The following is a 13726-nucleotide window of genomic DNA, read 5'->3' as shown; positions in this document are numbered from 1 at the left end:
GTTTTGGCGGGCGTACAGTCTAGGATCTCTGAGGCTTCGAACGCCGAGTTGGAGCGCCCTTTTGAGCCAGGGGAGGTGAAAAAGGCACTTTTCTCGATGGATGCGATCAAGGCCCCGGGAAGTGACGGCTTTCCCGCTATTTTCTACCAGAGATATTGGGACGTCGTAGGTGAATCGGTCACGAAGACCTGCCTTGGGATTCTTAACGACGGGGACGAGGTGGCCACCATTAATGATACTGTGGTCACACTTATCCCCAAAGTCAAGGACCCGAGACGAGTCAGCGACTTCAGACCGATTAGCCTGTGCAATGTGATCTATAAGATAGTGGCCAAGTGCTTGGTCAACCGTCTTAAGATTACTATGCACGACGCTATTTCCGAGTCCCAGAGCGCCTTCGTTGGTGGTAGACTGATCTTCGATAATGTCATGGTTGGTTTCGAGGCTCTCCACACGATGAAGCGGAAACGCTTCGGTAATGGTAAGTGTGCGTCTCTCAAGCTTGACATGGCGAAGGCTTTCGATAGGGTTGAGTGGGCCTTCCTGGAGTCGATGATGCTGAGACTTGGATACAGCACGCGGTGGGTGCACCTTATCATGAGATGCGTTACCTCAGTCAGCTTTGCCTTCAACATCAACGGCTCCATCCGAGGCAGTGTGACTCCTTTCAGAGGCCTCCGCCAGGGGGACCCACTCTCTCCTTTCCTTTTCCTCTTCTGCTCTGAGGGCCTCTCGAGCCTCTTTCGAGCGAGCGAGGAATCTGGACCGATTTCTGGAGTTCGGTTTCGGGATCTTCATGTTTCTCACCTTCTCTTTGCGGACGATAGCTTGGTTTTATGCCGAGCGACGCCTGACGAGTGTGAGAGGGTTACTGACATCTTACGGACTTATTCTGAGGCCTCGGGCCAGATGGTGAACTTTTAAAAGTCCGATGTTTGTTTCGGTACGGAGGTCAGCGATGAGGAGGGTGAGGCTCTGGCTCAGATCCTAGGTGTCAGGAAGACGGACTGCCATAAGCGATACCTAGGTCTTCCCGCGTTCACTGGTCGGAGGAAGGCGGAGCTTTTTGGATTTGTGAGAGACCGCGTTTGGGCTAAGATTAAGGGTTGGAATGGCCTCTCCCTCTCGCAGGCTGGCAGAGAGGTCCTCATTAAATCCGTCCTTCAGTCGATCCCCAGTTACGTGGCCTCGTGCCACAAGATCCCGCTGTGTTTGATTAGAGACATCCACTCGGCGATAGCCAGATTCTGGTGGGGGGGTGGAACGGCGACGAAGAAGATCCACTGGTGCAAGTGGGAGGACCTCACGCGTCACAAGTCAGAGGGCGGGATGGGCTTCAGAGATCTGGAGAAGTCCAACCAGGCCCTTTTGGCTAAGAGTGTCTGGAGGCTTCTCAGGAGACCGTATAGTCTGGTTGGACGTGTCTATAGACAGAGCTACTTCCCCGACGGTGATATTATGACGGCTTTCCCTGGCTCGTGTAGCTCCTCCATATGGTGCAGTCTTCTTTGGGGACGTGAGATCATTCAGTCCGGTTCGAGATGGCGGATCGGGGACGGGGAGTCTGTGTTGGTCATGGGCGACAGTTGGGTTCCGAGGGACAGACCGGCCACCTGGATTGACCCCCCCTGGATTCCCCCCGATATGCGGGTAGCTGAGCTTATGAGACCCGATGGTAGCTGGGACGTTGATCTTATCACAGCGATGTTCGGTGAGGAGGACGCTGCGGTGATCCTGAGCATTCCGTGTGGGGGCGAGAGCACTCCTGACGTGCGACGCTGGCATTTCACTGAGAACGGAGAATACTCCGTTAAGAGTGGCTTCCGTGTCGCGATGGAGAGAGCCAGTACTCCGGTCGCCAGCTCTTCAGACCCGACGGTGATGGAGAAGTGGTGGACGAAGTTCTGGCAGCTGAGAGTTCCTCCTAAGGTGAAACTCTTCTGTTGGCGAGTCTGTTTAGGCCAGATCCCGGCCAGAGCAGTCTTGGTTAAGAAGAGGATCACCTCTGACGACAGCTGCCCTGTCTGTCAGGAGGCGAGAGAGACTGTTTTCCACACTTTTTGGGGTTGCAGGTGGAGCAGGAGAGTCTGGAAAGAGGTGGGCTTCGGCCACATTCTTCCTCCCTTCAGAGACGGCGATGCTTTCGACGCTATCCTCAGAGCGACGGAGACCCTTGAGGTTCGTTTCCATGAGCTTTTCATTACCATTATTTGGGAACTTTGGAACCACAGGAACAATGTCTTGGCCGGGAGATCAGCTTGGAGCCAGCCACAGCTAGTCCAGTGGACGGTGAGCTTCCTCGAAGAGTACAGAGCGGCTACGGTTGTGGAGACTCCGACGAGTACGAGGGTGACTACGACCCCCAGATGGACCCCCCCTAGAGACGGGACCCTCTCGATTAATGTCGACGCGGCACTCGCTCGCGACCGTGGAGGCTTCGGTGTCGGTTGTATTGTCCGAAACCACACCGGAGAGGTGATCGCCTCGCATACGCTTTTCCTGGCTAGGGGGTTCTCCCCTCAGCTTGCGGAAGCGTATGCTGTCCTCCAGGGCATAGAGCTAGTTCGCAGCGTCGGTGGCAGGAGAGCGGAGATCCAGTCTGACTGCTTGGGGGTGGTGAGATTGATCGACGAGGGCGTGACGCCGGCGACAGAGCTTGGGACGATCCTGCACCGCATCTTCAGAGAGGTTAGGGAACTTGAGGTTTTTCGCATTATGCATATTTCTCGTCTTTGTAATGTTGCTGCTCATAACCTAGCTCGCTACGCGGTTAACCATCACTCGTCCTCGACCTGGCTGGGTTTAGTCCCGCCTTGTTCGGAAGAGGCCATTAGGACCGATGATCGCGAGTTGAGGTCCCGCGCGGCCTCCTAGGGCCCTGTTTGTTTGAGTTTATTTCTGTTTCTTTACCGTTGGTTTTTGTTTCACTCTATCTTTGTAACCACGGTATTCCTCCGCCATACGTGAAGGCTTTTATGATATTCCGTGGCACCGACCACGTTTCCTCAAAAAAAAAAAAAAAAAAAAAAAAAAACAAAGCTGTAGGCATTTAGAACCATTCGATAAGTTAAAAGCAGATAGTGACAAGTCAAATATCACTTTTATATTAATACAAATCATACTAAAGAATGATAGCGGTCATGTCACATAAATGTGCCGTGAATCCATGATACAACAAGCGAAAAAAAAAAAAAAAAAAAAAAGGTAGAGAAATTACTAGCTAATAAATAAATAAAAATACCCCAACAAGTACGTCTCTCGTGAGTATCAAATATAAATACAAAGACATTTCCCTAAATTACACCGTGGAAGAATGAACATAACTACAAACACCAACAAGAGGGGAAAAAAATCACCAATAGCCGGTAAAAGAAATAAAATATAGAAATAATAATAATAATAATAATTTGATGGATCAGCCATATATCATCAGAAAAAAAAAAAAAAAAAAAAAAAAAAAAAAAAAATCTCAGAACATGACGACGAGGGCTGCGAAGAGCACGGCGAGGGTGGACAAGAAGTGAAGTGCCTCGACGGTTTTGGGCTGGGCGTTGCGTTGGGCGGGCCCGGAGGCGACCCCGGGGGTCGAAGGAGCGGCTCGGTCCGAGGCGGAAGGAAGAGGTCCCTCGTTGACGTCGGCCTCGGTGAGGATCGGGTTCGGGGCCTCGGCCGGAGGAAGGTAATCGGGGGTTATGACCTGCAACAGACTCCCCGGAACGACCGGGCTCATGTAAGTCGGGACTTTGTCTCCGAGCCCCAAGCATTTGTTTCCTGGTTTTTACCACATCAAATCCATTGTAAGTTTGGTTCTAATTCATGTCACTTTTTAAAAAAAAAAAAAAAAAATGGAAAAGTTATATAAAATAACAAAAGTTACTAATTTTCAGCAAAATAGTCAAAAGTTGCGCCGTCAATTACATTTTTCGACGATTTATATAAACTCTTGATGCTTGCAAATTTTGGCTATTTATTTTACTTTTAGACAAACCTCGACTATTTTTCAAATCCGTTCATTTCATTTGGCTATTCGGCTATACTACCCTTTTTTTTTTTTGGTTGGTCTGTGAGCGTATATACAGTCCCTAAATTATTTTCTTTAGTAGCGAAATAGTTCTTTGTGTTGATTTGTAGCATTTAAATCACATAAAAGAAGTTACAGTTTTTTGCTAAAAAGCCTTGCTGATATTTCCGACATGGCTTCTATTATAAAATAGTTCTAGCTAAGACACGAAAGAGCGGGACTTCGTGTAATCCGCGTCGGATTCTCTTCTTGTATCTTATAGCAACACACTAACACTAAATTTCTAACTATAATTCCGGGTTCTATAGGTGGTCACAAAATTTATTTATTTTTTTTTGGTATTTACTTCTCTTTGACTCGAATCCACTGAGACCAAATCACTACCTTTCGAATGACAGCCAAGCTATTGAATTAGAAACTAGGTCATTACTTACTTTTGTATCTCGCCGATGTTTTAGGGAAGTCGGTGATGACACCGCTGATGTTGGCTATGCTGACATACGTGTTGATCTCCACGGTGGCGTCGGAGAAGAAGTCCCACGGCTGAGACACGAACTCGTTGCTGAAGGTTTCCACGTAAACCGGCAGGTTATGCGATTGAAGCCGAGTCACTATGTTCGTGTCACGGATCAAGTACAGCTGATTATCCGGAAACACCGAGGCCTTGGAAAGGACCACCGAAGTGGCGAACCCAGCGATGTCCTTCAAGGTGGGCTCGTCAATGTCGCGGATCTCCTCGTCGATCTTGTACACGAGCTCGTAGCCTTTGCCCTTGAATTTCTCTAGAACGTTGCTGTTAGAAGACTGAACCATGACTGTGTGAGACGTCTGGTTGTCGAACCCGGATTCTTTCAAGGCGGTCATGACTGTGTCGGTGACGCTCAAGCCTTGGCTTTCCGCGAGATAAGCGGCATTCTGAAACAGACGAGAATAATTCATATCAATTTTATCGTTATACACGATTTTTTTTATGCTTTCTTCATTGGCCAACAACTAAAGGAAACTAAATTTCGGTATTGTGGAAAGTCTCACCTCTATGCCGATCACGATGCCAGAGAGAGACGCTGTTTTCTTGGTCAAGTCCAAAAACTCCGACAATGTCGTAAAATTTCCGGCGTTGAGATTCTTTGGGTTTCGGAATATCGTGTATCGTGAAGAGGGACTTGCCAATACAGCTGCATTTAAAAGGTAACAAATGAGCACATGGCTTTATAATTTCGCAGAAAATGAGATATAGTGCACCAAATCTAAGATTGAAGTCACAGTAATTTAATATCACAACTTATTCTATACCAAGACCATGAATTAAGAAGTTGATCTCCCCCCATAAAAAGGTTATAGTTTTTTTCACTAGCCCCAAAAAAAGACTGTCGGTACATGTAGAATATAAAATATATTAGTTCCTAGGTGTACTTCGTATCATTTGACTCATCTATATTTTCGCTGAAGAGTTTAGTATCGCTCGCAGTTATCCAATTTTCTGATCTATAAATGTTAAGTTCACATTTCAGGTGAATAAGTTTGACACTAGCAGAGATGGGATTCGCTCTGATAGAGCCGAGTCTATTTTAAACAAAATTGCTAAAATGTTTAAAACAAAACCAACAAAGGTATAACTTCATGTCTCCAAACTCATTTGAAAACGTTTGTGTAGATATATACGAACGCTATCTTAGAAAAGATGTAATAAATAGGCAGGATATTAAATAGGGTAACCAAGTACTGAATAATTTGAACTTACGCTTCAAGTTTTTGATTTCTTCCCATGTCAAGTTGAATGCGTAAATTCCAGTCCCGGTCTTGATATCGGGAACAGTCATTATTCGGTCACTGTACTCAGATTGCGCAGCGTCTGTGCTATCGATCAGATTTATAGAACTCATGCAAAATGGAATCCCATCACTTGACAACTGAACTGGACAATCAAGAACATCCACGCCATCTTCGATTGCTTTAGTGTACGCTAAATCTGTACAACCAGGGTAGTCTCCGCTTGATCCGAATTTCGAGATGACCAAAGGCTTGGCTGAATCATAATAATAGCCACATAAAGAAATGAGTTAACAATGATATAACATTCCATCATACTTTGGTTAATTCAGCACCCGTAAATCAATTTCTTATATATAATAAGAGGGAAATATACCTTGTGCTGTAGCATTTTCGCCTACGTGAGCGAAACAATCTGCAGTGTAAACAGAATGTCAGAGGCTAGACAGAATTGACTGAGAGAAAGTAATGTCTTGCTTGATAATTCCCGAGCCGTAGCTTTAGTAAGACATTTTAAACAGACATTTAAAATTTTCAAATTATGCTAATTTTATTGAACTATGATGAAAAATAATTACCTATGGCCGCCGATGCGGTTATTGGGAAATCGGTGAGAACACCATCAACACTAAATTCACCATTGTCGACAAAGTTCAAGTACTCGGCAATTGGATCAAAGCTATAGTTGTAGCTTAACGGGAAGTCATTCAAAAAATTGGCTCCAAATATTTCTAATCCTTCTTTGTGAGCGTCCGAAACCAGAGAGGTATGAGGTTGCAAATATGCAGACGAATCAACAGGCCATATGTAGTCCTTAGGAACAATAATTCCAGAGGCAAAGGTCTTGATGAATGTGAGATTCTTTGAGAGAGAATCGTATGTTTGGTTTGTGGAAGGATCAGTTAGATCTCTTTGAAGAAATCGAAAGACCAGCTTTGTTGTTTTCGGAATCCTTGATTTGATGCTCCTTAAGAAACCAACCTCTGGAGATGAGATGTAATTGATAACAATTTTCCGAGATAGCGAAAGTACATAGCTTCGCATATTCAGTTTACGTTGCGTGAAGAACGCGTCGTGCTGAAAAGGATTAGAACAGAGATATCATTACAAATTAATACTCATATCCGATTCTGCCTATGAAACACGTTGTATCGGTTCATATTAAAATGTATTGTCTATCACATACCTGAACGTTCAACCATATATAAGACGCGTTCACTTGCGATGGCGAAATAACATCACCGGGAGTGAGAATCGCGAAGAAGTTGCCATCAAATTTACTGGACCGAGAATATATTCCTTGCTTAACTGTGCGGGGAATAGAACAAAACTTCAGTAAGAAAAATCAACCCAATATCTCATTTACATTCAACTTGAATTAAACATACCGATCATATAATTCACACACTCGTCACAAAAGGGACAAAAGCTACAAGACACTATTCCCTACTAGTTTTAAGCTTACCACCAACATTCGACAAATCGGAGCTGTTGAAATCGACGGAAAACCATCCTTCGGTTGAAACCCCATTCACGTCATACTTTTTATTCCCCTTGGGAAAGACAGTCGAGATATCGGTACTATTATCAAGCTTGACATCTGGTAAGCAAATTCCTATACCGTCTTTTGTTAGTTGGACATCACACCATGAGATCACATTGGGCAAGCTAACTTGCAACGATAAACTGTAGGCAGCGAAACTCGAATCGGGAAATAGCCCAGAAAATCCACCGCGGGCTATGACCAAAGGTGCTTTCCCTGCGAAGAAAAAGAAAGTTAAGAGAGATCAAAAGCCGACGAAAAAAAAAAAAAATTGTCAGAAAATTGATTTCATTTCATAACCAGATATTATGAACCCAAAACCAGAACCGTTCAAAAAAACTGTTTTTCCATTTCATGATAGAAAGGAAAAGACTCGTGAAAATCAAGCAAATTTTTTACAGAAAAATATATTCACAAGTAAAAAAAAATCATGTTGTAACAATTCCTTGTTTTTCGAAATGATCACGCCTGAGCATCAATAACAAAATCCATTTTTGTGACCGTAGACTCATAGTGAACTTTGTGTATTGATTGATAATTAATCAACGAAATCTCATAGCTTTTATCAGTTTCATTGAGGGAAAAAAAAAAAGGTTATTAAGTTATATAGCCACACGGTTATAGTGAATTGGATATAGCCCACTTTTCGTTAATTTCTTGTAAATAGTCAAGTTAACTTATTAACAGATTAGTAAAAGACTTATTTAATCCAGCCAAACATGGAAAAAAAGGTAGTTAATAGGTTAACACGTATGCAAATTGACTATTTATAAATTATTTACCAAAGGTTGTCTAATTTACAATTCCTATAGTTATAGTTTAGGTGGTCTACGTAGCCAATTTTTTGAAAAAAAAAGGGCCTAGCTAGGCGTTAAAAATGAACTCTTTTCTATATGAACAGTTTAGAAAAACAGCAGAATTCAAGCTAAGCATAGATTTCTTTCAACACTCCATTCAATTTAATGATTACATAAACGACACACACTCGAGTTTCTCATTTTAGACTCAGCCAAATAATAAAACTCAAATGCTCATAACAGCATAAATTAACCGCAGAAACAAACAAATTACTACACAATCCAGCCAAACAGAAAGAAAAAGAAAAAGAAGATCAACCCACGCAAACCTCCAAGCAAAAGGAATGAACATTTAAGCTAAAAACACGAACAAACAGAGATATATACAGAATCACAATCACACCACAGAATAACGAATTCAAGCTTCTTTCAACAGCTCGTCCTTTTCTTTCTCAGCTACCAGATTTCTAGGGTAAAAGGAACATAATCAACATTTCAAGTCGAAACCAGACCTGAGAGAGTCTTCCATGAACTCTTGGTTCCAGATCCCTGAGCAGAGACTAAAACCACAACCAAGTTAAGCAGAGCAACTAAAACCAGAGAAGAGCGTGAGCTACACATTGCCGGAGAACGAAGAAGCAAAAATTCCGGCGATTTCAGTCTTCGAAGCTCCGAACTTTCTCGGCAAAATATGCAAGGATATTCTCAGGTCTAGAGAGAGAGAGAGAGAGAATAAGAAGAAGAGCTGTGAGCTCTGAAACTTTCCAGCCTGTGGCTTTTGCCAGGATTTGTATTTATATTATTATTATTATTAAAAGTACTTATCTTTTGATTTCTGATTTATGTCCTTGAACTTTAGCGTATTGCCAGACTTGTCCTTTTAATATGTTATCTATTTCAATTTGTACGGTTCACAAGATAAATCATTATTCTATATCTAAAAAATTGACAGCGATGTTTATCTTGAATTTATTAAAGCAAGAAAATTATGTAACAACCATTTTCGATTAAAAAAAATTACGACAAATTTAGTTTCATTTAAAATTTTACTGATATGATGAATACGAAATTATTTGTCCCACTATATATATATACACATATATTATAATGATGATACCCACTTTGGGGCAGTTTGCTATGGTTTTAAATTCAGGTAGCAATGCGATAATTGAAAATTTATGGGGTGTTTCATCAAAATAATTAAAAAATTTACGGGGTGACTTTCAAATATAATGTCAGAAGCCTTACATTAAATCATTAGTAATAGACTAGTATAGAACTATAGAAGTTGTGGATTTGTGTGACGACCTGTGTGGGCTTTTTATTAATTAAAAATAATACTAATAAAGCCAAGCCGAGTCTCTTTGGTTATTACTTGAAAACGCGTTTCCCAAGATTGATTAAGCCGAGCCGTGTTTGGTTTTCTTAAACGGCTCGATTAAGCGCTGGTCAAAGCACACGGTGAGACTCTTTGTACGAAACGACGTCGTGTTTTATGTGTGCCTCAAGTCCTAGCTGTCTGTACTCTGTACATCAGTGAGAAAAAATTCCTGCAAGGAATTGTAAATCACATTTTAATCAAACCAAAATTAAATCAGTGATCATTGCAATTTTTTTTTTAAAGAGAGCTGTTATATTATTGAAGTATGCCTATCTTATTCAATTTGTCTTTCCCAATTTCTACGGCCATGGACCAAAGCATCTTTTGAATAGATATATAAGTTTAGAATTATTCCATTTTCTTAATATTATATATTGCTTGCGAGGATTAATACTAAATAGTATATTTTGTTGTTGTTAAGGGACTTTGAATGTGCTCTTGGCCTTTTAGTGCATATTTTAGTCTTAGACGCACATCTTTTGTAACGTCTTGCAACACAACAACGTGCAAATTTTAACACATTCTTATAATAATAATAATAATAATAATAATAATAATAATAGTTTGTTAGAAATCAAAATATTAATTAGATGAAGTAAAGTCTTATATGATCACCATCACGCTAAAAAATTAGAAAGGGATTATTGCAATTACACCATTAAAAAAAAAAAATCAAAGGAAAGCTTAAAAAAATGGCGTGCAAAAAAAATCAAAAAATCGTAAATCGGACCGGAACACCAATTAATTAAACCACCGGCCCGGTTTTTACGGTTTTTCTCTAATGTATCCGATCCGGTTTTTAGACTGGTCTAAAACGGTCCAATCTGGTTTGAAAATTTTAGACCGCGGTTTAAATCGGACAGGATCGGTCTATTTTAAAGTTTTATTATTTTTTAAATAATTATAAACATTTGAATTTGAATGAACTAATATAAGTTGGACATTTTAATGGATATATTTATGTTAATATATTTTTTTTATTCTTTTTGCTACTTTTTAATTAAATTTGTACCCCAAAGAAAATTATTTTAAACCGATTTAAACCGGACCGGTTTGGTTTATCTTTTTAAACGGTCCGGTTCGATAAAAAAAAAAAAATTTCAAACCGCTTAAAACGGTATGATTTTAGACCGAATCGGACCGTACACATCCTAGCTTCCAATTCAAATAAATACTAAATTAAAAAATATATTATTTTTGGAGAAACTCTGAAGTTCTAAAAATATATATTATTTTATAAACTCGGACATTTTATACGGGATAATCAATCAACGCGTAGAGATGTGATCACTCATTTGATTCATTCCGTATTGACAATTTCCATTTTATTTTGTGTTTTTTTTTCCCATTAGTTTTGGCTGATACAAGCAAACTTTAATATCCACCATAATCAGATGAGCTTGTCCACAGGGGATTCAAGCTCTTACACTTCCTTAATGGCTTGCAACTACTAGACATTGTTAGTCAATCAATGCCACATCAGCATGTCGTTGTCCTTAAGGTTCAAGCCGCGAAGCCAAGCCGACAACAATGGACGACAACTATATTGGCAGGTCCCACATAACATGGCATGACAACCTGGCATATGGACACGTGGCGTAGAGTAATTAGACGCACCATGTGACGTCAGTAAGATGCCCTGTGAGGGCCGCTTTCATCGTGGGTCCCACTCCTACTCTTTAGCCTCATGCCTAAAAAACGACATTGAAGTTTATGTCGTTTATGATGGTAGAGACGTTAATTTTTTATTTAAAAATATATATAGACTTGAAGTTACTTTTTTCGAACCGTTCAAAACTGTCTATAAATTAATATTTTTGAGTAATTTATCCCTTTTTTTTTTACTGTAAGCTGTTATTATGTTACAAAATTGTACGTAAGAGAATCATAGACTATACCAATATAGGCCACAATAATAATAAAAATGTGAAACGTTTTTATCTACTTGGACAAATTTATATGTGGAAATTGGAAAGTGTGACAAAAGTGTCCTAAAGCTTTTAGTAAGTGCTAGCCTATCTTTGTAGCTTTTACTTTCCATTTCTGAAAATAAAGCTAACTTTAATCACCAAGCATATGTCTAAATAGTCTTTAAATGTTCACATTTTAGAAAAATTTGATTGCAAAAGTTAAAAGAAGGTATTAGATTAGAAGTGAGCTAAAGTGTTTAATTATCAGTACTTTTGTAAGCATACGTGCTGCGAATTCAGACACTAACGTCAATTAATTACTCTTGTTCACGCAAAAAAAAAAAAAAAAAAAAAAAAAAAAAAACTCTAGGTCTTAATATATATAGCTCGTTTATCTTTTAAAAAAATTAATAGAAGTTGAGATATCATGGAACATAGAACTTCGTACGAGTACCGGCCGGTTATTATACAAATCACCTAATTTGCTTCATGTATATCATATGTAACACCTATAAATATTTTTTTTTATTAAAAAAAAAACGTTAAATGCAACACCTATTATGAGATGTATATAAGGCCAAGTCAAATCTTTTTAAGTACTATATATGAATCCAAAAAAAAAAAAAAACTAACGACCAATATCTGCAAAATGTCAGAATATTTACTAGTTTGAATGGATTTTTGTCGTTGATACAATATTTTCTATAATTTAACTTAGTGTTGCATCTAATGTTGATCTTTGGCAGAAGGTTCCCTATAAAAAAAATAATGTCAAATATATAATAAAATGTTTAGCTGTCACAAATGAGCATGGAAAATATAAACAAATGAAACGAATCTCATTGGTCATCCTGAATGCTTAGTAGGATTTAAGCATTTTGATATAAGAAGTTAATTATGTTGGTCCCACAAGGTTTTTTTTTATCAAAATTACTCAAAAAATACTTAATATTTATGGGATTTTTTATATTATTTTGTCATAAAATTGATAAGAGAGATATGTATCGGAAGTCGGAAGTATATTAGAAGCTCAAAGGAAAAGGTACATATTATGAAAGAGGCAAAAAAAAAAAAATGTCTTCTGTGTTTTGATGGAAATCTTCTTTGACCTCATATGTGATAGTGCTATTGCTATATTGTAGTTTTGTGCTTGACTTAGGTTGACGTAAATAACAAAGTTCCTTTGGTTCTTTAACTAGTGTTTAATTTTTCATATTATTGTTTGTATTATATTATTTACATTAGATCCGTTGAAGTCATTAGCCAATATGGGCCGGTTGGCATTTAACGTGCTGTCTCTCAAATCCAAGACGCCGCGCTTTCTTTTCCAAAAAATCAAGATTTGAACTTTTAATCTTTAGTATCATCATATCTTCTAAGATATGGAGACTTCGGTGATCTCGACTAATGCAGAACTCTCGACCTAATAAAATTTATTTTTTATCTTTATTTTCTTTTTCATGTTTTATTTTTTATTTTGATTATGTTTTAATAATTTAGACTTATTAGATCTAGCTTTTGTACCGCCGATTTTTAATCGCATGGTTTTGAATAGTTTTTCATATCTGAATCTCATATCTAAGAAATGGTTTTCTTAGTGTGTGGATCTCAGCCGGACAAGACCCTAATACTAGAATCTGCAACAGACAAAAATCGATGTTTTTGCTCGTGATTTGTGTAATAATCAGATAAAGATTGGTTACCTGTATAGACGGGATAACTCACAGATAATTTTGTTCTATTTATGATTGTTTGTGATCCATTTTTCATCTTCTTTCTTTATAATTTTTTATTCAAATAATTGGCTGCGTAAGCCACTCAATGTCTAGCAATTTAAAATTGGCCAACGTTTTGTTAATAATCCGTAAATAGCCTAGATGATGACGTGGCAGCTCATTTAATAAGGTTTTTTTTACTTATTTGCCCTTGTCTGAACGATTTTGGAAGTTTTTTTTGTAGGCAGTTTTTTTGTTTGAATTTTGAAAAAAATTCGGCAAGTTTTAATTATTCAATATTCAAAATGGCAAGTTTTAATTTCAGCAAGGTTTAATTATTCAATATTCAAAATTTCGGCAAGTTTTTAGGAAGTTTTTTTGTTTGAATTTTGAAAAAAATTTCGGCAAGTTTTAATTATTCAATATTCAAAAATGGCGAAATTATTGAAGAAGTGGATGCAGTTCAATATTCATAGTTTCCAGATTTTTCGTGCTCAAAATATTTCCAGAATTTTTATTTCAGTTCAAACATACTGTAAATATACTGTAAATAAGCTTCTTATTTACAATGAATATACTGTAAATATGT

General features: G+C 38.8%; 1 protein-coding gene across 1 annotated transcript; it reads right to left on the bottom strand.

Moving 5' to 3' along the window:
- Positions 1-3081: 3081 nt before the first annotated feature.
- Positions 3082-8903, bottom strand: LOC149398666 (glycerophosphodiester phosphodiesterase GDPDL4-like). Its single transcript, XM_089614995.1, has 9 exons — positions 8644-8903; positions 7257-7550; positions 6978-7099; positions 6370-6868; positions 6168-6206; positions 5763-6047; positions 5054-5196; positions 4456-4936; positions 3082-3771 (listed from the first exon to the last, which is right to left on the bottom strand). Exons 1-9 carry the CDS (start codon positions 8750-8752, stop codon positions 3470-3472), a joined length of 2274 nt encoding a protein of 757 aa, XP_089471121.1. The 5' UTR covers positions 8753-8903; the 3' UTR covers positions 3082-3469.
- Between the last annotated feature and the right edge of the window lie 4823 nt (positions 8904-13726).

This window comes from Urtica dioica, chromosome 5 (assembly GCF_054948205.1).
Source record: "Urtica dioica subsp. dioica isolate 48M chromosome 5, U.dioica_male_clone48M_v1_H2, whole genome shotgun sequence".
Taxonomy (NCBI): domain Eukaryota; kingdom Viridiplantae; phylum Streptophyta; class Magnoliopsida; order Rosales; family Urticaceae; genus Urtica; species Urtica dioica.
The sequence above is the reverse complement of the archived record's forward strand: the minus strand, read 5'-3'. Positions and strand labels throughout refer to the sequence as shown.

Coding starts and splice junctions, on each gene's coding strand:
- LOC149398666 (XM_089614995.1), bottom strand. CDS start 8,752: ATGTGTAGCTCACGCTCTTCTCTGGTTTTAGTTGCTCTGCTTAACTTG. Junction 7,551..8,643: donor TTCATGGAAGACTCTCTCAG/GTCTGGTTTCGA, acceptor TTTTCTTCGCAG/GGAAAGCACCTTTGGTCATA. Junction 6,869..6,977: donor ATATATGGTTGAACGTTCAG/GTATGTGATAGA, acceptor AATCCTTTTCAG/CACGACGCGTTCTTCACGCA.